This window comes from Artemia sp. Qi Xiang Cuo, chromosome 6, assembly GCF_049724085.1.
Source record: "Artemia sp. Qi Xiang Cuo chromosome 6, ASM4972408v1, whole genome shotgun sequence".
Taxonomy (NCBI): domain Eukaryota; kingdom Metazoa; phylum Arthropoda; class Branchiopoda; order Anostraca; family Artemiidae; genus Artemia; species Artemia sp. Qi Xiang Cuo.
Window position 1 is genome coordinate 39272530 of NC_142799.1, and position 25494 is coordinate 39298023.

Sequence of the window (25494 nt, forward strand, 5' to 3'; positions counted from 1 at the left end):
AATATTTGAATTTTTAAAGGCGACGCTAAGTTTATGTTTTTTAAGGATTCTTTTCAATTTATCACTTAATTTTGGAATGTAGGGTAGAACAGTGAAAAGTTTCTTATCATCCACCAATGGGACGGTATCTGTTGGGGCTTGTGGACCTGATGCACTCCCCTCTGCCTTTTTTCGTCTTCTGTCTATAATGGTCTCAAGTAATTTTATAGGGTAGCCATTGCAAAATAAAATGTCCTTAATATAGTTCAATTCTGAGTCTATGTGAGGCTCTGAGCATATTCTTATTACTCGGTCAACCAAAGAAATAACAACTCCTCTTTTTATGCAGGGAGGACGGTTGGAGGAATGCAAATACCTATCGTTATGCGTAGGCTTTCTATAAATAGAAAATTCAAGGCCAGGAGACTTATTGAAAATTAAAACATCTAGGAAAGGAAGTTTGTGGTTATGTTTTAGTTCTAAAGTGAACTGAAGGTTAGAGTCCAAAGTGTTTAGATGAGTTAAGAAGGAGTTAAATGACTCTCCTCCATGCTCCCACAGAGAAATAACATCATCCACAAACCTACCCCAGAAACGGTGTTTCATCGGAAAATTTTCCAGAGCAGAGATTTCTATGAATTCCATATAAAAAGTTGCCGAAAATGGTGAAAGACTTGTACCCATGGGTAAACCCATAGTTTGGGTGAAAAATTGGTTATTGTATCGGAAATATGAGGAGGAACTATTGCAAAGACGGACGAGACGCATAATAGTTTCTATATCCAGTGTTTTGTAGTCTATTTGATCAATATTTTCTTCTAATTTCCTTTGAAGAGCTAGTTCACATTTTTTAATGTCGCAAGACGTATACATAGAAATGGCATCGAAAATTGCCAAAATTGTATCTTTTTTTATTTCAATGTCTTTTAATATTTCAACAAGGTGAACTGAGTTTCTTATGTATGAAGTTTGTGTTTGCATAAGGGGGCGAAAAAGTGTTGACAACCATTTCCCCAATCTGGCAGTCGGAGAGCTATAAGAAGCCACAATTGGGCGTAGAGGGACTCCATCTTTGTGGATTTTTGGCAGCCCGTAAAATTTAGGAGCTGAACAACCTTTAGGGTAAAATAATTTATGCATTTGTGGAGTAATAAGTCTTTCAGTTTGCAAAATTCCTAGTTCCTTTCGTACTAAACGGGTGAACTTATCGGTGGGGTCTAAATCTATGGGCTTGTAAGTATGGGTGTCAGATAAAATATCTGTAACTTTTGTATTATATGAAGTTTTATCAAGGATAACAATTTTATTTCCTTTATCAGCCCTGGTGATAATGATGTGTGGGTCTTTTTTTAAATTTTTGAGAATTTGTGTTTCCTGATTTTTTGACCTTGGGGAATATGGAATGAAATCAATAATATTCTTAACCACCTCTCCTCGAAGTAAATCTGGATTTTCCACAGCACCACGTGAACCAAACATACCCGCCTCCACATTGGAGACTATCTCTGCGAAATTCACTTGTGTTTGAGGTAGGCAAAATTTAGGTCCCTTGGGCAAAACATAGGTTTCTTCCGGAGTAAGAACTTTTGAAGATAGGTTCTCAATGGCAGGACCAGGACAAAATCTCGGAAGAAAATATCCGGAACTCTGAAATTTTTTGTACTCTAATTTTTCAAACTTTTCTGATAAACGAGCCTTAGCCCTGCAAAAGTCGTGGTGGAAAGTATTCTGAGCTATTCTAGATATCTGCTGAAAATCCATCGGTGAAAGGTTTTGCTGTAGAAAATGTCGAGTTTTTGAAATTGTATTTCTTAGGAAAAAACGTCGTTTTTTTTGGTGTTTTAAAATGTGAAACAAATACTGAAAAACAAACCTATACCTAAATTTCCTTTCGGATTGTGTACCTAGGCTTAGGCGGAAACGAAGAAAATTCTGAAGAACTCTCTTTACTCTACAATGCTGTAAAAATTCTTGTTGATTAATAAGGTTGGAGTGTGTTTTAGAAAAATCAAAATAATTAAGAACAGACCTGGTCAAAAGCTCCCCTTACGCCAGTCGTTAATAATTTCTGAGACCACACTGGCTAATTGAGGGCAACCGCGGTTGCCCTCAAATCTTTTTTTTTTTGGAAGATGGCGTTTAGAGCGCTCAAGTAGCAGCCTGAGCGTCGTCCAATTATAACTTGATTTGTGAATTTTCTCGTGGTTTTTCTGCTGTGATGGTGTAAGTAATCGAAAATTTGACTTTCCTAGTTTCCATTAGTGCACTAATGATGGTATTAAAGAACTGAAAAGCTGACTTATACGAACTGAATTCATCTCGCTGACAGTGGCGCCATCTATTTTGTAATTTGGAGTTTAATTGGAGATGGCGTTCCAGAGCGCTCAAATAGCAGCCTGAGCGTCGTACAAGTATAGCTTTATTTGTGAATTTTCTCATGGTTTCTTTTCTGCTGTGGTGGTATGAATAATTGAAAATTTGACTGTCATAGTTTCCATTAGTGCAATAACGATGGCATTAAAGTACGGAAAAGCTGATTTATACGAACTGAATTCATCTCGTCTGACAGTGGCGCCATTTATTTTCATTAACTTAAGGCTCTTTCGACTGTTGAGAAAGCCGCCAGATGTCAATCCAAGTCAACAGCGATCCAAGCGTAGCCACAGAGGGACAAGAGGAGGCCAAAGAAATAAAAATTGTGCTATCCCTGTTCTCGTTTCTAACAACAGAGCGAGGTCTCTCAGTACAGCAAGGGAACGTATTCTGACAGTAGTTAACTGCATCCCTCCTAGTGAAATCCCTCCTTCGCTTCGTCCGTGGTACGCTGACCCAGTATCGTCCCTGTCAAGTTCCCCACCCCCCCTAACACCTGAGTTTTTCTTGTCGAAGTGCAGACTTCCCAATATCCTCGTATGTAATGCCCGATCACTAAACAATAAAACCGACGAACTTGAAGTAGTTCTCAAACAGACGAGTTCCCCCATTGCTGTTATCACAGAATGTTGGGATATTAACGATGAAACCGGGCATATCAAGGGGTACAAGTGTTTTTTTAATACGAGACGCGACCGAGGGATTAACCGACGAGGCGGTGGGGTCGGACTGTACTTTCGGGAAGACTTACCTTGTAAATTACTAAGTCAGCCCAGTGAATCATGCCATGAAGTAATTTGGGTCGAATGTAAACCAAAGCGCCTATCAAAGCGATATTCGTGCTTGGTTGTAGCTGCAGTTTACTACCCCGAAAGTGCAAAGAACAGAAAAGAACTGATCCAGTATATCCAAAACTGCACTGATGACCTACGCCGCAGACACGCAGCGCCTGCTTTTGTAATCGCTGGTGATTTCAATCAGACTAATAAGGCATGGGTCTCCAGCATGCTTGACCTTAAGCAAGTTGTCTCAATCCCTACTCACGTCAGTGGTAGTATATTAGATCTTATTTTCACGAACATTCCCGATTATTACGAAGTACCCTTCTCTCTCGGTCCGTTGCATAACTCTGACCATAACACACTTCTTTGGAAGGCCAAAGTTGGCCTTCCAGCACCACGTAAAGTAAAAATTACCACTCGACCTATGACTAAAGAGGCAATTCGTTCCTTTGGACAGTGGATTGGGACGTTTGACTTTGATGAGATTTGCTCTATGACAGATATCGACCAGAAAGTTGATACTTTCAACTCTTTGCTGTCATGTAAATATCACGAACATTTCCCTGAGAAAAAAATAACTGTTAGTGATACTGACAAACCTTGGGTAACACCCGATCTAAAGAAGCTTATATTAACTCGCTGCCAGTTACATCGCAGTGGGGATATTGTTCAAGCAAACAAACTTCGTAACCGCATTGTTAAACTGTTACGAGCAGCGCAGAAAAGGTACGTTCATGACAAAGTCTCGCCTCTCCTTCAAGGTGAGCCCCGTAGGTGGCACTCTGAAGTCAAGCGTCTTACCGGTAAACGTACCACCAGTGAAATTAAGATACAGAAAGACGACAGAACGCTGATAAAATCAGCCGAAGTGAACGCCTTTTTCACTTCAATCTGTACTACTCACCCGTCCTTCACCGAAGCCGAAATCGAAGCCCTCATTGCTGACGTCTCTGAAGATACAATCGTTGAAGTATCCGAGTTCGCGGTGTATAAAGAACTTCAAAAGTTAAAAAGCAACTGTGCTTCTTACCCAGGAGAATTGCCAGTTAAACTTTTAAGAGAATATTCTATGTTTTTAGCAAAACCACTCTCATCAGTGATCAATCAGTCGTTCAAGGAGCACAAATTCCCGAGTGCTTGGAAAAAGCCTACGTCCGCGTCTTACCTAAAGTCAAAGACCCGAAGTCCTGCAATCAGCTTCGTCCGATTTCTATTACGCCTAATATGGCTAAAGTGACTGAATCTTTTATTTATAGAGAGCTCCTAGCCCAAGTTCAGCCAGCCCTAGATCCGTTTCAGTACGGCTGCTTGAAAGGGAGTAGTACGACGCATTATCTAGTACGTCTCTACCACCTGATTACCGAGTGGTTGGACAAAGGCAGTAGCCTCGTTGACCTGCTTTTAGTCGACTATCGTAAGGCTTTTGACTTGATCCGCCACTATACAGCAGCAAATAACCTCAAAAAGATGGGCGCTAGGAAGCATATTTTGCTCTTAGTTGTTGACTTCCTGCGTAACCGCTGTCAGTGTGTCTATGCTCTCTTCCCTAGTGACTTAAACTCTGAGTGGGCTGAACTAACGTGTGGCGCACCACAAGGCACTAAGCTGGCAGCTCTTTTGTTTTTAGCGGTAATTAACTACATTATCCTCGAGTTTGAAGACAGATTCAAATACGTGGACGATCTCTCCCTACTTCTGAAATATCTTGCTGAAAAGTCAGACGTGTATCCCCAGTTCAGCAGTGAGATCAGGAACTCCTTTCTCGAGGCGTGTAGCATTAACGACCTCCAGCTTAATATGAATAAAACAAAAGTCATGAGGTTTAATCCGCTTAAGCGTGACCTCTCATGCCCGGTTCCTTGGTACCCTACTACCTCAACCTCAGTGATTCTCGGGGTTACTTTCAGTGAAGACTGTTCATTTAGCGCGCACATCGCCGGCCTTGTAAAAAAAGGTAGGTGCGCAGGACAGTCGCTTAGTACCATTCGCCGTTGGGGGTTATCAACTATTAAGAAGAAGATGGGTTTAGTAACGGATTTGAGCCAAAACCTTTATAATTCGATTCCTGGTTGGGGCCCTCAAGCTCATAATATTGAACACCTAAGTGAAGATCTGGAAGCCATTCAAAAACGGGCAGTGAAAGTGATACTAGGCCCGAAATACAACTCTTATGAGGCTGCCCTTAGTACCTTACGACTGCCAACGTTGCGTGATAGGCGCTTACAGTTAATGTGCAATTTTGGGCAGTCCCTTCTTTCGTCCCAGAAACACCGTTCGTTGCTTCCCCCACCTGCACCTATCACCGCCAACACCCGCCATAAAAATCAACTAGTGCCGCCAAAGTGTCGAACAACCCGTCACAGCAATTCTTTCGTGCCTTTTTTTGTCAGTTATTTAAACCGCTAGTGACCAGTTTTATGCAATGTACTAAACAGCGCCATTTAGTCGGGGCTTCGGCCACGGCTACGATAGTTGTTTATAAATAAATGAGTCTATGAGTCTATAATCATGATAAACAAAAAATCGCTAAGAAAGGAAGAAAACGAGGACAATTAACAGCCAGTAAAAAAATTGAAAAAGTATGCAAATATTTTGGTCAAGACCACCGCTTGAACGTCCTCAGTGCAGAATAAAACTGATAAAAATATAAAAACCAAACCTTAAAATAAAAACACCAAACTAAAATTGGACGACCCTTTCCTAGTAACGGTGAAAGGGTAACTGAATAAAAAAAAACAAGTCTAAATGGCATTTCAGAATTTCATTTTGCGTAAAGCACTTTTAAAGGCTGATCGATTTCCAGTTTGATTGTAATCGGAGACTCTATTCGATTGCACAATATAACTTTGTGGATGTTTGTAAAAACGATCAGAATTAATAATTTTGTCATAAATGGGACTTAGAAAAATTTCTCCAGTGTCTCTATTGAGAGCTACTTTTTGGTGAATGTGCTTTTTTAGTAAATTCAGTAAATTCTGAGTAAATTCAAATATTACTCAGAACTTTTTTAACAACGGCAAAGATAAAACCAGCCCCATTCTGGGTAGCGGTGTTTATAGAATTCCTTGTTCTTGTGGCTGTTTTTATGTTGGTAGAACCCAACAGCAATTGGGGGAGAGGTTATCTGAGCACAAGTCCTGAATCGACAAGGCAATGAGGTTACGCCAAAGGCCTGAGGTTTTTGATTCCGCCTTGGCGCAACATGTGTACGAGATTCCACACCATTTCATTTTGTTTGACGAGGCCTCTATCGGTGCCCCCTTTAAAGGTCTCACGCAAGTTTTCAGTGAGGAAGTTGAAATAAAAAAGCACATTCACCAAAAAGAAGTTTTCAATAGAGACACTGGAGAAATTCTTCTAAGTCCCATTTATGACAAAATTATTAATTCTGATCGTTTTTACATACATCCACAAAGTTATATTGTACAATCGAATATTGTGCAATCGAATAGCTGTTAATTGTCCTCGTTTTCTTCCTTTCTTCGCGATGTTTTTGTTTATATATATATATATATATATATATATATATATATATATATATATATATATATATATATATATATATATACATATATATATATATATATATATATATATATATATATATATATATATATATATATATATATATATATATATATATATATGAATAAATAAAAATGAGAAGATACCTGAGTGTTCTGAAAATAATGTCTCCATAGAGGTCGAATTTTGTCCTGACCACCAACATCCCATACAGTGAAGCTAATATTTTTGTACTCCACTGTTTCTACATTGAATCCTAGGAAAGTTTTTACTGTTAGTATTTCTTTATAACCACAAATAAAATAAGTGAAATACTAGTTGAAAAACTAAAGGGCTATAGCATAATAATGACTAAATATAAAGAAATAGGAATTGGGTAATAGAAGCTTGGGCACCCACATAAATTTTACCAGAGGAGTGGGACAGGGGGGGGCAACATATAAATGACAAATTCAACTAAATAAACAAAACAAAAGGATTTCAACAGGGGTACACCCTAGGGAGATAGGTTGAAGGCCCTTCATCAGAGGTCTCGTTTAATATCTTTTTATGCTGGTCCATTCAAGTTTCTATTTTGAAATTTTTCCAGCAAGGTGAATCTTGAAAAAATAACCAATTTGCTTTATCAATTTATTGATTTATTTGAAAGCCTATGGATTGTTATTATTTCAACATTCAGCAAGGTAAATGTTGAAAAAATAACCAATTTGCTTTATCAATTTATTGATTGATTTGAAAGCCTATGGATTGTTATGGGAACCCAGCTGAGTAACCGTATTTCAAACAGTGGGATGTATGAAAAGCGTGGATCAATATCGCATTCTAAGGCCATAATGAGAGAAAGGTTGAGATGGCTAGGGCATGTTTTGCAGATGAAGGATGACAGATTGCCAAAGATTCGCCTTCCTGGCCAACCGTCTAGGGCTAAACAGAAAGCTGGTTGTCCTCAGTTGGGGTGGGAGGCTGAGAAAGATTTAATGGAAACATACTGGGAGGGTGTAAAGAGGGAGGCTATGAATAGATTGGGATAGAGGAGTGTGCATAGCTGTGTTGGCCTCAGGCGGCTTGGTGCTGTGGTGAGTTGTTAGTAGAGTAGTAGTATTGATTTGTTTACCACACTTATGACATACCCCTCCTCCTTTTTTATTTGATAGTAAAGGTTTTTTCATTACTTTAGTTACAGGTATACTGGACAAGCAGTACTTCATTATAGATTGGGTACAGCATTGCGTTTTCCTGTTACTATGGTTTTGCCATGGAGATTTTCATGGGGGAATTTAAATTGTTTCTTGGAGGCAAGTAATATGTTCACACTTATGATGAACAGAGCCAATTTAGTTCTAAATGTTAAACTAAAACCCAAGTAACACAATCCCAACATAAAACACTTGGAGAACCATATTAGTTAACTGCCATCATCATGACGCCAGTACTAAATTGCTTAGTAATTGTTGAGTAGATTGAAAATCCAAAAAAAAATCAACTATAAAAACATCAGAACTTGGCATGGATAGCTGGTTAGTAAAGTTGATGAGTCGGTGCTTTTCTCTTTGTTACTTCTTAACTGTCAGTTTTACTTTTCCTGGATAGAACTAGAAATCCTCATCTTTGATCTTACAACCATGGTTTGATTTTGTTGGCAAATAAAAAAAGTACCAATAAAAACCTTTAAAATATTGCTTGCCCTATGCAGGAAACTCCTCTCCCCCCTCAGAGAATTCTTCTTTTTAAAGGTTTGACATATTTTAATCCTGCATCATGAATACAAAACTACCAATATAAATACCACGTTGTTGCATCAACTTTCAAAAAATAAATGGTACTATTAATTCAGGTAGATGCAGAGTTTTAGAACAATGTAAACTTTCAACACATGCAAGTTAAAAAATATTACATGATAAACTAAACAGCCTACACATTAATATTTTCATGCAGAGTTAAAACCCTGTTTTGATTACAAAAAAGAGAAAAAAAAATCAACATAAGACATAATATTTTGATCCTTGAAAATGTAGTTTGATATGTGTCTTCCTGGAAAATTTCATACCACAGAGGGATTTTCCATTTAGAGGGTACAATACACAAAACCAGTTGACTATCATTTTTTTCCATAGGTGGAAATCTTGGACCCCTGAACTAGCCTACAAGGTGTCAAAGTAGTAGGTAACAGGAAGGAAAAAACATTACCTATTGTGGGAATTGTGGTTACAATTTCACCTAACTTTAACTTATATAAGATGGTGGTTTTTCCAGCTGCATCCAATCCTACCATCAGGATCCTCATCTCTTTTTTGCCAAAAAGGCCCTTAAAAAGGGTGGCAAACACATTACCCATTTTGTTGATATGAAGAGACCTGAAATATAAATATTATATTTCCAATAAGAAGAGAAATTCAGCTGCTTTCCCAATTTATAGAAAACCCATACTCCATGATAGAAGTTATCATTTCTTTTGCTAATAGGTCTTTTTTGAGTTTTTCCCATTTACACTGGTTTGGAACTTCTATACATGGGATATATTTTGTTTTGCAACCCTTATTTGACAACATATATTGATGATATAATAAAAAAAAAAACAATAGGATGTGTTTTAAATGAAACTGAAGAGCAACATTTTAACCTTAAAAAAAGAAGAAATTATCATATTTGATAGGGTGACAGCTATACTCTCTACATTTTAGTCTATATGCTGACATTTGGCATACCCCATACTGGCTCACATCAACATGCACTAAACGTTGGACAATCAAGGTTTTCTCTGCAAATTTTCCCCCATTAGATCTTAGCTGATTGAAATTCTAAACACAAGAGGCATTATACATCATGGCTCAAGACTAGAGTCCCAATTGCCAGTCATAGAGCCAGCCTCTTGCCCAATAAACAACTAATATATAAAGAATCACAGAGAATAACCTCCAACTTGAACCAACATATTTCCCAAGTAAATACTGCCTTTGCTAATCATCCTGCCAAAGAGCCTCTGAGCAGCAGTGAAAAATATTTCAAGTATCTGGTCTATCTGTTTCCCAGCTTCTGGCTTTTTCACCACACTGAATGTCTAAATAGACAGAAAGTCACAACCCACTGAACAGGAGCGGGTTTCTGTCTAAGTACCCTAATGAGTATGATTGAGTATATGCTTTACCAAGTACCAACCCTGCAGACAAAAAGTTACAGTCTCTTTTTCAAAAATATTCCCTCAACTCTTCTTTAACAGCAAATCCCAAAACAAATTTCCCGTAAGTAACAAGATTAACTTCACAACATCTTACAACTACTGAGTTTTGGATTTCTGTTTACTAACTCCAAGATATTAAACTCATTTGACCTGCAATTGAAATTTATTCAGTGACTCTGTCAGGCAAGCCCTTGAGCAAGTTACAGAAGGAAATCAGGAAAAGTTTTACATCTCACACTTGTTTTGGTTTTTCTTTTTACCAAAAAGGCCCTTAAAAAGGGTGGCAAACACATTACCCATTTTTTGATATGAACAGACCTGAAATATAAACAAGAAGATAAGCAAATCCAATAAGAAGAGAAATTCAGCTGCTTTCCCAATTTATAGAAAACCTATACTCTATGATAGAAGTTACCATTTCTTTTACTAATAGGTCTTTTTTGAGTTTTTCCCAATTACACTGGTTTGGAACTTCTATACATGAGATACATTTTGTTTTGCAGCCCTTATTCAACAACATATATTGATGATATAATATTAAAAAAAAAAAAAAAAAAAAAATATTAGGATGTGTTTTAAATGAAACTGAAGAGTAACATTTTGACCTTAAAACAAGCAGAATTATAAAAAAAAAAACAACCATATTTAATAGGGTGACAGCTATATTCTCAACATTTTAGTCTATATGCTGAAGTTATATTAGTACTTTATTTAAAAAAATTTTTTTTGTTTCAATATATACAAAGCCAAATGCTATTTACAATTGTTTCATTTACTGATTATCTTTCAAAACATTTAAATTATAGATTTGATTATTTGAAGCAGAGGAAAGCAAATCATAGGGTTTCATACTTGTAGCAATTTAATAAAATATCTTTTTGTTGCCTTTTGTCATAACAGTCTTTTGTTAGTGAATTCCATTCTTGAAGCACGGAGAAAGTCACTTTAGCACCAAGGGTGAGAGGCTGATAGGGTAGCACCCCCTCTATTATAACGGCTAATTTCTTATCAATTCAAGTATCAACATTGCTCTTTGTTATGAAGTACATATTATTGTTAGTGTTGTGAAGCAGAATCGTTCTGCTTTAGAACATTAGCCTTAGATTGAATATATGCATGATAAAGTATACCTACAATTTAGATACTTTATGCTAAGTTTAAGACTATATGTCAAAAATTGGGTAATACTTTCCAGGTTGAGGCTGAAGCTTAATGTGTGTTTTGTGATTAGGCTCAACTCTTGACAATCAGTACATTTAAATTGTTTCTGTTGTATATGGCTAAAATAGACAAGCTAACCAAATACTTTAAATGATTTAGACAAAGGCAAAATGATCCATTAATAGGTGGCAAAATAGAGATTTTACAGTGTGCTACTTTAGCTGTTGACCACTTCTAAAGGAAACTTATTAATAAAATGAAATTAATGTCATTAGATTCCTTACTTTATGCAATTTCAAAATATTATGGTTGATTTCCTAACAATGCACCCTAGACCCCTAATGGTCCCAGATGTAGTCATAAAATATGTTTTTTGTTGTTGTTTGTCATCTTGTGACATGTCATATCTTATTTGTTAAAATTGGTTTGAGGTCCTCTTGACCCATAAATTTGTAAGTGATTTCATCTTGCCTTAAATTCCATTATGCAGGTATAAAATGGCATAGATTTCATTAGAATTCTGGGTATAATATGTAAAACAAGGAGACCATTTCATTGCTTACAAAGGGTCAACAAGAACACTACTTGATGTCTTTTTATGCTGTTACCAAATATTTTAGGCCGAATAATCATTTAACTTGCAAATCTAAAACTGGACCCAAAGTGAAAATATAATTATAGCAATTTTATTGAAATTAATTGGTCAGAGTGGCTTTCACAAGTTTTGTGAAATCAATTGAGTAAAACCATGTTAACACAGAATACACAGTGCATCATGAGGTAACAAACAACAACAAAATATATTATCTAGGACAATATTTGGGAACATGATGGCAATGGGAATAATCAATTTTACAAAATGGCCAGTCATTTTAATCTGTTGATGTGGGTGATATTATTATTAACATTACTTCATTTTTATACAAACTAAGACTAATCTTCTTCTGTATTGATTTTACATCATTTATTTCTGTTAGCCTATTTACCTATAAAAAAAAATTGGCTGATAATGCTAGGGAGATGCCCTCTCCCCTTATATGCAACTGCTTGGCCATTCGTTAGATTTTTTTGAGGGGAGGATGTTAAAGCAATGGGCTCTTTTCACATGATCTTCAACTCAGCTTGGTGAGCCTACCCAAAGAAGAAAAATAATGGAAATATTTTTTGACTTCAACTTGAGTTTTCTAGCTCATAAGCTGGATGTTGAAAAACTAGCGCACTATCATAGGCCAAGGTAAACGCTATTGATTTGAGAGCACAGGCCAGTAAAAAATCAGCCTGCAAAATGTGACAAGATCTTTGAAAACTTTTTCTACGTAATAACAAATAATTTCAGGGTAAATTTTCAGTGGTTCAACTCTCAATAAGGAAGTACTATACAGTGAACAAGTGGCAGGAAAATAAAATCATACTATTTAAATACAAAAAGTATACTTAATTTGGGGCACAGTTTATAGAATTAGCAGTATGATCATTCTCTATCTCTCCCATTATAAAAACCCGGACAGGGGTGCGAGTGCTCCGGAGAACGTTTTTGCAGATAGAAACATAGGCGTTATCAGATCTTTTCGCGGGTAGACAAGTCAGATTTCTCTTGGACACGAAACAAATGGAAACCCGCTATTACGAATAATGCACTTGGTAACCATTTCTCAGTGATTGACGATAACAGACTAATCCGCTAAGGCAGAAACAAGTGGGAGGAGCTTTTTGTTCGCACCGAGACCGAAGACCAGAAATTATCTGCGATAAGCTTACTGTCTATAAACTGTGATTTGGGGCATAGATTTGGATAAATTTACAGTTTACAACATAATTTAGCTAGGATGAAAGTGAATATACAACTTGATGCCTTTTTTATGCTCTTTAAGAATTCAATAATTGCTTTTGAGGCAAGTTGCATCATGAGTGCCTAAAGGGGCCCAAAAGGCATCTTGTTTTTGTAACCGCACCAACAAATTATCAGTAGTAGTAAAGGTTTTGAAAAGTAGTTGAAAACATACCATTAGTTTATAGATAAATTGCTCAAAAGTAATTGAATTTGTCTTTATTTTTGAATTAATTAAAAAAAAAAAAAAAAAACAATACATAAATATTTAACAAAATCCGCAGTATTTTACAAACAAAAATGACAAAATCCTTTAAATTAGTCTCCCCTGTAAGGCTATAAGGCAAAAAAAAAAGAAAAAAAAGGCAGAAACAAAACCAAAAAATTAAACAAACACATTCATCAAAAATTTTTAAAATAATACACTCACAACACCAACCTAAACAATCTGTAAGGAACTGTCTGAATTTGGTCTGTCACCAAGTTTATTTTTTGATCCACAGCAACGACAATGCTGTTTTTCAATGCAGAAAATGCTTTCACTTCAAATCAAGATTATCTGGATTTTTCTAATAGCTTGTTTACTGAAATACCTAAAACCTTACCCAGTACCCACTATTATCCTACAACTATACTTTACAAATAATACCATTAGTAGGATTAATTATACAGGGTCATTACCACAACTTACAGAGTTTGACTTTTGTTTTAATGATATAAAATTCATAGAGGTCCCATTGACATAACCCTCATAATACATTTTTGCATATCCCCTAGAAGCCTAAAATTTCCCTGCAAACTTATTGAAAACAGTTTTGATTTGACAATTCATGATTATGGCTTCAATATTTCTCTATCATCAAGCTATTACATGGCTAATTAATTGCTGGGTATTAGCTTGCTAAAGTTAACAATAAATGATTACAACCTTCAAAATCTAAGGGTACCTTCTGAACTAGTATATTTATTACTGATAAGATTTTCACTTTATATAGAGACCACCCCTTCATAAATTCTATAGAAGATTTATCCTTAACTGGTTGGATGGGATATAAAATTACCCCAAATACTTTTATTCTTACGATTTCTCAATAACCCTTGGGGCTGTGATATTGTGGTTCCATGTAATCTCTGAACACCACACAAAGAATCTTTGGTGAGCCTGTTAACTTCTGGCATATCCAGTAAGGAGGTAAGGGGAGTCTGGAGTAGTTTTTTACCCCACCCAACCACTAACATACCAAAAATACAAAAACTGTCAGGGCTAATTATTTTGAAAAATGGTTGTTAGAGGTTCAGAAGGGCTAACATTTGATAGGGATACTATAGCTGTACTACTGTCATAGTTCATCTTTTCTTATACACAGATACTGATGGTCTTTCAACCTTTTTAGCAGGAAATACAGCATTCCTACTGGTCCAAAAGTAATTGTTACCAAGAAGTTGGATATTTTACCCTCCTTTGCCTTTCTATTTTACTTCTTACTTTTTTTAGGAAGTCTAAATGAGTAGCCACAAGAAACTAACTGACGAAGAAGTGATGGAGCTTCTTGAAACCTATATACAGCAGCAACATTTTAAAAAAAATATAAAATAAATTTCTTGTGAACTATTATCTCAATTAATCAGTAGTTGTACTAAACCAATCCTGCTCAAATCATCCTCAGGGCCATACTGTGGTGTTTCTTTTGATCCTGAAACTTTCCCCATAGTAGAGTGCAATCGGTTTTTTGTCTTTGTATTGTCCTTTCTTGTTTTAGTTTTTTTTAGTTTAAAGCTTTTTTTAACAGACAATGATTAGAAGTCATCCAAAAAAAAAATCCCCCCAGATTACACCCCAAGTACCAATGAAACTAATACTCATACTGGCTGTTCGAGCTCACTATCACAAAGTTCACAAGATAGCTCCAATTCTGAGAATAGGACACTGATCAGTGTAGGGGTTAATGTCACTATAAATGGTGATAATGGGTTTCAAGAGGTCCTTTCTAAAAGCTCTAAAAAAAGAAAAAAAATCTCCCCAATCAAAAGCATTTCCCCTCTCCCCAATCAAAAGCATTACTGCAATAAGAATTGCAATTTTCAAATTGCTAAAATCAATATTCTCTCTTAATATTCACCGTGATGGATCTCTGCTAATAGCTGTCCAAGATCAGAAATCAGCAGACACAATAATTAACCTAAAATCCTTTCTGAATACCCCAATTAATGCATTTAAATGGAACCCAAAACAATCCCCAACAATAATAGTAGTTTATAATGTTCCCCCAGAAATACCCATTCAGGATTTAAAATAATGGCTCTCAGATAGGTGTTGAAACATGATCCCAGTTGAATAAACCAGATAACTTTGCAAATCCAACTCCAATGGCCTAAAAAAAAGTAGATCCTTATTATTTGAATTGAAGGAAAAAATCAATGTCACTGAAAATGTATTCCTATTTAGGAAAATCAAACTGCACAAGGAATACAAACCAAAGCCTATCCAGTGTCAGAAGTGTCTCAAACTGGGACACACAACGAACGAATGCAATGAAATTCTCCTAGAGTGTAGTAATTGTAAAGCATTCCATACTAAAGAGTTGACAACTTGCAACAACACTCAGCCTACATGTATCAATGCAAAGGCCCACATAAATCTACCAATAAATCACTATGCCCTGCATATAAGAAAAGAGCACTAACACTCCAAATAGCAACAGAGAAGGCCATCTCATACCCCTTTGCAGCAATGGAAGCAAATGCTGCCCAACAATACCAAATAAAGCCCGTAATGAAACCAACCAAAACCCCTAAGTCAAACGCCCCCCATGCATCCCCTATCCCATCTACAACACCATCTTCTAAGTCACCTAGCTCACATCATTATCAGAAGGAATCACCAAGTCAACAAGCGTCCTTGCCCGGTGAGATGAGGTCAGCCTGCCCCCCCCCCCTCCCAAGAAGAAACAAACCAGAAACACTACCAGGAATTAATCCCTTAACTGACAAACAGGATGCACAACCAAACATGCAATCCCAAATATATGCTTATTCATTCTAAACTGTAATGCAGTTCAGGCCATGAACATACATCAACTACAGAAAACCAAAATCATTGCAGAATTGGCAAAAATCTACATCCCTAATGACATGCTCATTCAAGCAAAAAAAGATCTTGCTTTACTATTAACCAAACTGAACATTGATACACAGTCATATGAAAAATAAATTAACAACACAACACATATCAATACTCCAGTGGAACGTAAGATCACTCACAGAAAATAAGCTAAATGAACTAATATTTTTAATGAATAATAATGCCATTAATATTGCTTGCATCCAGAAAAATCAATTAAACCAAAATCTACAATTTAAGTATCTGAGAAATACTATCCGGTAAAAGAATAGATCATCAAATAGAAAAGGAGGTGGAGTAGCTTTGTTAGTTAAGGCTAATTGAAAATTTTTTGGCATCAATTTTCTAAATTTTACAAACGATGTTGATGCAATGCGTATCAGTTTTTGGTTGAATAATACAGAAATCTACACAATAAACTTTTATAACCCTAATGGCCAAACTACAGCTGCCATGGATTTCTTTAATTATATAAATAATTCTAATATGTTAAAAAATATATCATTATTTGTGGAGATTTCAATGCCCACAGCCTTTTGTGGGGGAATAAACCAGCAAATAAAGCTGGTAAATTGATTGAGCATATGACTTCAAATAATAATGAATTAGCTGTTGCTACCCCTCCAAACCTGAATACATATTTCAACCCCAAAAGTGGCAGATTCTCCACAATTGACCTACAAATTGTGTCATTAAATATTTTGAATAAAATTTATATAAATAAAATTGATAGTCTATGTACTGACCACTTTGCTATAGTTTGCTCCCTATATGACCCTGCTGAAACTCTATCACATACCTCCAAATATATCAACACTAAAGCAAATTGGTCTATGTTCCAAAATAAGGTAAATGATGAAATTGCAAGTTTCACCCAAAATTCATGCATTTCAAACACAACAGTTAACACACATGCTAAAGTTTTGGCATCTTTACTAATAAATACAGCTAATCATGCTATTCTCAGGACAACACCCAAGAAAACCTTCCCTAAACACATTCCCAAAGCATGGTGGACAAATGAGTGCCAAAATAACTGGAGAACAAAAAAGGCAGCTAGGAGAACATTCATAAAAAAAAACATCTCCTACTACATATTTAAAAAAATACAAGCAGAATCTAATCTAAAAAAGATTATAATAAATGCTAAATATAACTACTGGAATAATTGTGCAAATAGTCTCTCCAGAAAAACACATGAGCCAATTATACATAAAGTAATAAGCCACATATGCGGGAAAAAGACTCCCCCCAACCCACTCCTCTATGAGCTTATACATAATAATAACCATTATGACAATGATAAGGAAAAAGCTAAGCTATTTGCAACCCTTTTTGTTAATAAGCTAACATCAAATAATCCCCAATTCCTATGAACCCAAGTTACCAACCACGCCCAGGATCCGAGTATATAACTATTCCATTTTCAATCCAGGAAATGAATAATGAAATACATCATATTAGGACCAAAACTAGCGGCAACTAATAAACAAGTTATCAGTAGTAGTAAAGGTTTTGAAAAGTAGTTAAAAACATACCATTAGTTTATAGATAAATTGCTCAAAAGTAATTGAATTTGACTTTATTTTTGAATTAATTAAAAAAAAAAACAATATATAAATATTTAACAAAATCCACAGTATTTTACATACAAAAATGACAAAATCCTTTAACTTAGTCTCCCCTGTAAGGCTCTAAGGCCAAAAAAAAGAAAAAATAAGGAGAAACAAAACCAAACAATTAAACAAACACATTCATCAAAAATTTTTTTTAAATAATACACTCACAAAACCAACCTAAACAATCTGTAAGGAACTGTCTGAATTTGATCTGTCACCAAGTTTATTTTTTTATCCACAGCATTGTTCTTCAATGCAGAAAATGCTTTCACTTCAAATCAAGATTATCTGGATGTTTCTAATAGCTTGTTTACTGAAATACCTAAAACCTTATCCACTATTATCCTACAACTATACTTTACAAATAATACCATTAGTAGGATTAATTATACAGGGTTATTACCACAACTTACAGAGTTTGACTTTTGTTTTAATGATATAAAATCCATAGAGGTCCCATTGACATAACCCTCATAATACATTTTTGCATATCCCCTAGAAGTCTAAAATTTCCTTGCAAACTTATTGAAAACAGTTCTGATTTGACAATACATGGTTATGGCTTCAATATTTCTCTATCATCAAGCTATTACATGGTAATTAATTGCTGGGTATTAGCTTGCTAAAGTTAACAATAAATGATTACAACCTTCAAAATCTAAGGGTACCTTCTGAACTAGTATATTTATTACTGATAAGAGTTTCACTTTATATAGAGACCACCCCTTAATAAATTCTATGGAAGATTTATCCTTAACTGGTTGGATGGGATATAACATTACCCCAAATACTTTTATTCTTAAGATTTCTCAATAACCCTTGGGGCTGTGCTATTGTGGTTCCATGTAATCTCTGAACACCACACAAAGAATCTTTGGTGAGCCTGTTAACTTCTGGCATATCCAGTAAGGAGGTAAGGGGAGTCTGGAGTAGTTTTTTACCCCACCCAACAACTAACATACCAAAAATACAAAAACTGTCAGGGCTAATTATATTGAAAAATGGTTGTTAGAGGTTCAGAAGGGCTAACATTTGATAGGGATACTATAGCTGTACTACTGTCATAGTTCACCTTTTCTTATACATAGATACTGATGGTCTTTCAACCTTTTTAGCAGGAAATACAGCATTCCTACTGGTCCAAAAGTAATTGTTACCAAGAAGTTGAATATTTTACCCTCCTTTGCCTTTCTATTTTACTTCTTACTTTTTTTAGGAAGTCTAAATGAGTAGCCACAAGAAACTAACTGACGAAGAAGTGATGGAGCTTCTTGAAACCTATATACAGCAGCAACATTTTAAAAAAAATATAAAATAAATTTCTTGTGAACTATTATCTCAATTAATCAGTAGTTGTACCAAACCAATCCTGCTCAAATCATCCTCAGGGCCATACTGTGGTGTTTCTTTTGATCCTGAAATTTTCCCCATAGTAGAGTGCAGACGGTTTTTTGTCATTGTATTATCATTTCTTGTTTTAGTTTAAAGCTTTTTCCAATAGGCAATGATTAGAAGTCCTCCAAAAAAAAGTGCCCCCAGATCCAACCCCAAATACCAGTGAAACTGATACCCACCTTGGCTGGTCAAGCTCACTATCTCAAAGTTCACATGGTAGCTCCAATTCTGAGAATACGATAATGATCAGTGTAGGGGCTAATGTCACTATAAATGATGATAATGAGTTTCAAGAGGTCCTTTCTAAAAGCTCTAAAAAAAGAAAAAAAATCTCCCCAATCAAAAGCATTTCCCCTCTCCCCAATCAAAAGCATTACTGCAATAAGAGTTGCAATTTTAAAATTGCTAAAATCAATGTTCTCTCTAAATACTCACCGTGATGGATCTCTGCTAATAGCTGTCCAAGATCAGAAATCAGCAGACACAATAATTAACCTAAAATCCCTTCTGAATACCCCGATTAATGCATTTAAATGGAACCCAAAACAATCCCCAACAAAAATAGCAGTTTATAATGTTCCCCCAGAAATATCCATTCAGGAGTTAAAAAAAGGGCTCTCAGATAGGGCTGGCAACACAATCCCAGTTGAAGATGTTACCCAACTTGGCAAACCAAACTCTAATGGCCTAAAAACAAGTAGATCCTTCTTATTTACACCAAGTCACTAAGGAATCACCAAGTCAACAAGCCTCCTTGACCGGTGAGATGAGGTCAGCCGGCCCCCCCCCCCTCCCAAGAAGAAACAAACCAGAAACACTACCAGGAATTAATCCCTTAACTGACAAACAGGATGCAAAACCAAACATGCAATCCCCAAATATATGCTTATTCATTCTAAACTGTATTGCAGTTCAGGCCATGAACATATATAAACTACAGAAAACAAAAATCATTGCAGAATTGGCAAAAATCTACATCCCTAATGACATGCTCATTCAAGCAAAAAAAGATCTTGCTTTACTATTAAACAAGCTGAACATTGATACACAGTCATATGAAAAATAAATTAACAACACAACACATATCAATACTCCAGTGGAACGTAAGATCACTCACAGAAAATAAGCTAAATGAACTAATATCTTTTATGAATAATAATTCCATTAATATTGCTTGCCTCCAGGAAACTCATTTAACACAAAATCATTAAATTAAGTCTCTGGGATATACTATCCTGAGAAAGGATAGATCATTAGAGAGAAAAGGAGGTGGAGTAGCTTTATTAGTTAAAAATAATATAAAATTCTGTGGCATCAACTTTCCAGATTTTGCAAATGATGTTGATGCAATTGGTATCAGTGTTTGGCTGAATAATACAAAGACCTACATAATAAGCTTTTATAAGCCTAATGGCCAAACTACAGATGCCATGGATTTCTTTAATTATATAAATAATTCTAATATGTTAAAAAATATATCATTATTTGTGGAGATTTCAATACCCACAGCCTTTTGTGGGGGAATAAACCAGCAAATATAGCTGGTAAATTGATTGAGCATATGACTTCAAATAATAATGAATTAGCTGTTGCTACCCCTCCAAACCTGAATACATATTTCAACCCCAAAAGTGGCAGATTCTCCACAATTGACCTACAAATTGTGTCATTAAATAATTTGAATAAGATTTATATAAATAAAATTGATAGTCTATGAACTGACCACTTTGCTATAGTTTGCTCCCTAAATGAACCTGCTGAAACTATCACATACCTCTAAATATATCAACACTACAGCAAATTGGTCTATGTTCCAAAATAAGTTAAATGATGAAATTACAAGTTTCACCCAAAATTCATGCATTTCAAACACAGCAGTTGACACACATGCTGAAGTCTTGGCATCTTTACTAATAAATACAGCTAATCATGCTATCCCCAGGACAACACCCAAAAAAACCTTCCCTAAACACATTCCCAAAGTATGGTGGGCAAATGAGTGCCAAAATAAATGGAGAACAAAAAAGGCAGCTAGGAGAGCATTCATAAAAAAACCTCACCTACTACATATTTAAAAAAAATACAAGCAGAATCTAATCTAAAAAGGACTATAATAGATGCTAAATATAAATACTGGAATAATTTTGCAAATAATCTCTCCATAAAGAACCCTGAGCAAATTATACATTAATTCATAAGCCAAATCTGTTAAGAAAAAATTTCACCCAACCCCCTCATGCTTGAGCGCAAACATAATAATACTCATTATACCAATGATAATTCAAAACCTAAGCCAATTGCCAATCTTTTTGTTAATAAACTAACATCAAATAGTCCCCAATTCCTATGAACCCAAGTTACCAACCACGCCCAGGATCCGAGTATATAACTATTCCATTTTCAATCCAGGAAATGAATAATGCAATGCATCATATTAGGACCAAAACTAGCGGCAGCTAATAAACAAGTTATCAGTAGTAGTAAAGGTTTTGAAAAGTAGTTAAACACATACCATTAGTTTATAGATAAATTGCTCAAAAGTAATTGAATTTGACTTTATTTTTGAATTAATAAAAAAAAAACAATATATAAATATTTAACAAAATCCACAGTATTTTACATACAAAAATGACAAAATCCTTTAACTTAGTCTCCCCTGTAAGGCTCTAAGGCCAAAAAAAAGAAAAAATAAGGAGAAACAAAACCAAACAATTAAACAAACACATTCATCAAAATTTTTTTTAAATAATACACTCACAAAACTAACCTAAACAATCTGTAAGGAACTGTCTGAATTTGATCTGTCACCAAGTTTATTTTTTTATCCACAGCATTGTTCTTCAATGCAGAAAATGCTTTCACTTCAAATCAAGATTATCTGGATGTTTCTAATAGCTTGTTTACTGAAATACCTAAAACCTTACCCACTATTATCCTACAACTATACTTTACAAATAATACCATTAGTAGGATTAATTATACAGGGTTATTACCACAACTTACAGAGTTTGACTTTTGTTTTAATGATATAAAATCCATAGAGGTCCCATTGACATAACCCTCATAATACATTTTTGCATATCCCCTAGAAGTCTAAAATTTCCCTGCAAACTTATTGAAAACAGTTCTGATTTGACAATACATGGTTATGGCTTCAATATTTCTCTATCATCAAGCTATTACATGGTAATTAATTGCTGGGTATTAGCTTGCTAAAGTTAACAATAAATGATTACAACCTTCAAAATCTAAGGGTACCTTCTGAACTAGTATATTTATTACTGATAAGAGTTTCACTTTATATAGAGACCACCCCTTAATAAATTCTATGGAAGATTTATCCTTAACTGGTTGGATGGAATATAACATTACCCCAAATACTTTTATTCTTAAGATTTCTCAATAACCCTTGGGGCTGTGCTATTGTGGTTCCATGTAATCTCTGAACACCACACAAAGAATCTTTGGTGAGCCTGTTAACTTCTGGCATATCCAGTAAGGAGGTAAGGGGAGTCTGGAGTAGTTTTTTACCCCACCCAACCACTAACATACCAAAAATACAAAAACTGTCAGGGCTAATTATTTTGAAAAATGGTTGTTAGAGGTTCAGAAGGGCTAACATTTGATAGGAATACTATAGCTGTACTACTGTCATAGTTCATCTTTTCTTATACATAGATACTGATGGTCTTTCAACCTTTTTAGCAGGAAATACAGCATTCCTACTGGTCCGAAAGTAATTGTTACCAAGAAGTTGAATATTTTACCCTCCTTTGCCTTTCTATTTTACTTCTTACTTTTTTTAGGAAGTCTAAATGAGTAGCCACAAGAAACTAACTGACGAAGAAGTGATGGAGCTTCTTGAAACCTATATACAGCAGCAACATTTTAAGAAATTTAAAATAAATTTCTTGTGAACTATTATATCAATTAATCAGTAGTTGTACCAAACCAATCCTGCTCAAATCATCCTCAGGGCCATACTGTGGTGTTTCTTTTGATCCTGAAATTTTCCCCATAGTAGAGTGCAGACGGTTTGTTATCATTGTATCATCCCTTCTTGTTTTAGTTTAAAGCTTTTTCCAATAGGCAATGATTAGAAGTCCTCCAAAAAAAAAGTGCCCCCAGATCCAACCCCAAATACCAGTGAAACTGATACCCATCTTGGCTGGTCAAGCTCACTATCTCAAAGTTCACATGATAGCTCCAATTCTGAGAATAGGACAATGATCAGTGTAGGGGCTAATGTCACTATAAATGATGATAATGAGTTTCAAGAGGTCCTTTCTAAAAGCTCTAAAAAAAGAAAAAAAATCTCCCCAATCAAAAGCATTTCCCCTCTCCCCAATCAAAAGCATTACTGCAATAAGAGTTGCTATTTTCAAATTGCTAAAATCAATGTTCTCTATTAATATTCACCATGATGGATCCCTGCTAATAGCAGTCTAAGATCAGTAATCAGCAGACACAATATTCAGCCTAAAATCCCTTCTGAATACCCCAATTAATGCATCTAAATGGAACCCAAAACAGTCACCAACAAAAATAGTATTGTATAAGTGGCTCTCATAAATATCCATTCAGGAGTTAAAAGAAGGGCTCTAACATAGGGCTGGCAACATAATCCCAGTTTAAAATTATACACAACTTGGCAAACCTAACTCCAATGGTTTAAAAACATGTAGGTCCTTCTTATTTACACTAAGTCACTAAGGAATCACCAAGTCAACAAGCGTCCTTGTCTGGTGAGATAAGGTCATCATGCCCCCCCCCTCCCCAGAAGAAACCCACCCGAAACCCGACTCGGCAATAATACCTTAGACGACAAACGCGATGCACACCCAAATAAGTATTTCCCAATTATATACTTATTAATTCTAAACTATAATTCAGTTCAGGCCATGAACATACATCAACTACAGAAAAAAAAAAATCATTGCAGAATTGACAAAAATCTACATCCCTAATGACATGCTCATTCAAGCAAAAAAAAGATCTTGCTTTACTATTAACCAAACTGAACATTGATACACAGTCATATGAAAAATAAATTAACAACCCAACACATCTCAATACTCCAGTGGAACGTAAGATCCCTCACAGAAAATAAGCTAAATGAACTAATATCTTTTATGAATAATAATTCCATTAATATTGCTTGCCTCCAGGAAACTCATTTAAACCAAAATCAATAAATTAAGTCTCTGGGATATACTATCCTGAGAAAGGATAGATCATTAGAGAGAAAAGGAGGTGGAGTAGCTTTATTAGTTAAAAATAATATAAAAGTAAGTGGCATCAATTTTCTAGATTTTGTAAATAATGTTGATGTAATTGGTATCAGTGTTTGGCTGAATAATACAAAAACCTACATATTAAGCTTTTATAACCCTATTGGCGAAAATACACCTGACATGGATTTCTTTAATTATATAAATAATTCTAATATGTTAAAAAATATATCATTATTTGTGGAGATTTCAATACCCACAGCCTTCTGTGGGGAAACAAACCTGCAAATAAAGCTGGTAAATTGACTGAGCATATGACATCAGATAATAATGAAATAGCTGCTGCTACTCCTCCAAATATGAATACATAATTCGATACTATAAGTGGCAGATTCTCCGTAATTGACCTTCAAATTGTGTCATTAAATAATTTGAATAAAATTTATATAAATGAAATTGATAGTCTATGTACTGACCACTTTGCTATAGTTTACTCCCTAAATGAACCTGCTGAAACTCTATCACATACCTCCAAATATATCAACACTAAAGCAAATTGGTCTATATTCCAAAATTAGCTAAATGATGAAATTACAAGTTTCACCCAAAATTCATGGATTTCAAACACAACAGTTGACACACATGCTGAAGTCTTGGCATCTTTACTAATAAATACAGCTAATCATGCTATCCCCAGGACAACACCCAAGAAAACCTTCCCTAAACACATTCCCAAAGTATGGTGGGCAAATGAGTGCCAAAATAAATGGAGAACAAAAAAGGCAGCTAGGAGAGCATTTATAAAAAAAACATCACCTACTACATATTTAAAAAAATTACAAGCAGAATCTAATCTAAAAAGGACTATAATAGATGCTAAATATAAATACTGGAATAATTTTGCAAATAATCTCTCCATAAAAACACATGAGCCAATTAAACATAAAGTCATAAGCCACATCTGTGGGAACAAGACTTCCCCCAACCCACTCCTGTATGAGCTTATACATTATAATACACATTATGACAATGATAATGAAAAAGCTAAGCTATTTGCAACTCTTTTTGTTAATAAGCTAACATCAAATAGTCCCCAATTCCTATGAACCCAAGTTACCAACCACGCCCAGGATCCGAGTATATAACTATTCCATTTTCAATCCAGGAAATGAATAATGCAATACATCATATTGGGACCAAAACTAGTGGCAGCTAATAAACAAGTTATCAGTAGTAGTAAAGGTTTTGAAAAGTAGTTAAAAACATACCATTAGTTTATAGATAAATTGCTCAAAAGTAATT

At 35.2% G+C, this 25494-nt stretch overlaps 1 protein-coding gene across 1 annotated transcript in view; it reads right to left on the bottom strand.

Annotated features, from left to right (window-relative positions):
• The window catches only part of Arf1 (ADP-ribosylation factor 1), a 40411-nt gene that overhangs the window by 4766 nt on the left and 10151 nt on the right, over positions 1-25494 (bottom strand). Inside the window, exons 2-3 of the mRNA XM_089090732.1 lie at positions 8847-9013; positions 6806-6915 (exon numbers count right to left, since the gene is read on the bottom strand). Coding sequence (XP_088946858.1) covers positions 6806-6915; positions 8847-8994 — 258 coding nt within the window. The 5' untranslated portion in view covers positions 8995-9013. The remainder of the gene's footprint in view (positions 1-6805; positions 6916-8846; positions 9014-25494) is intronic.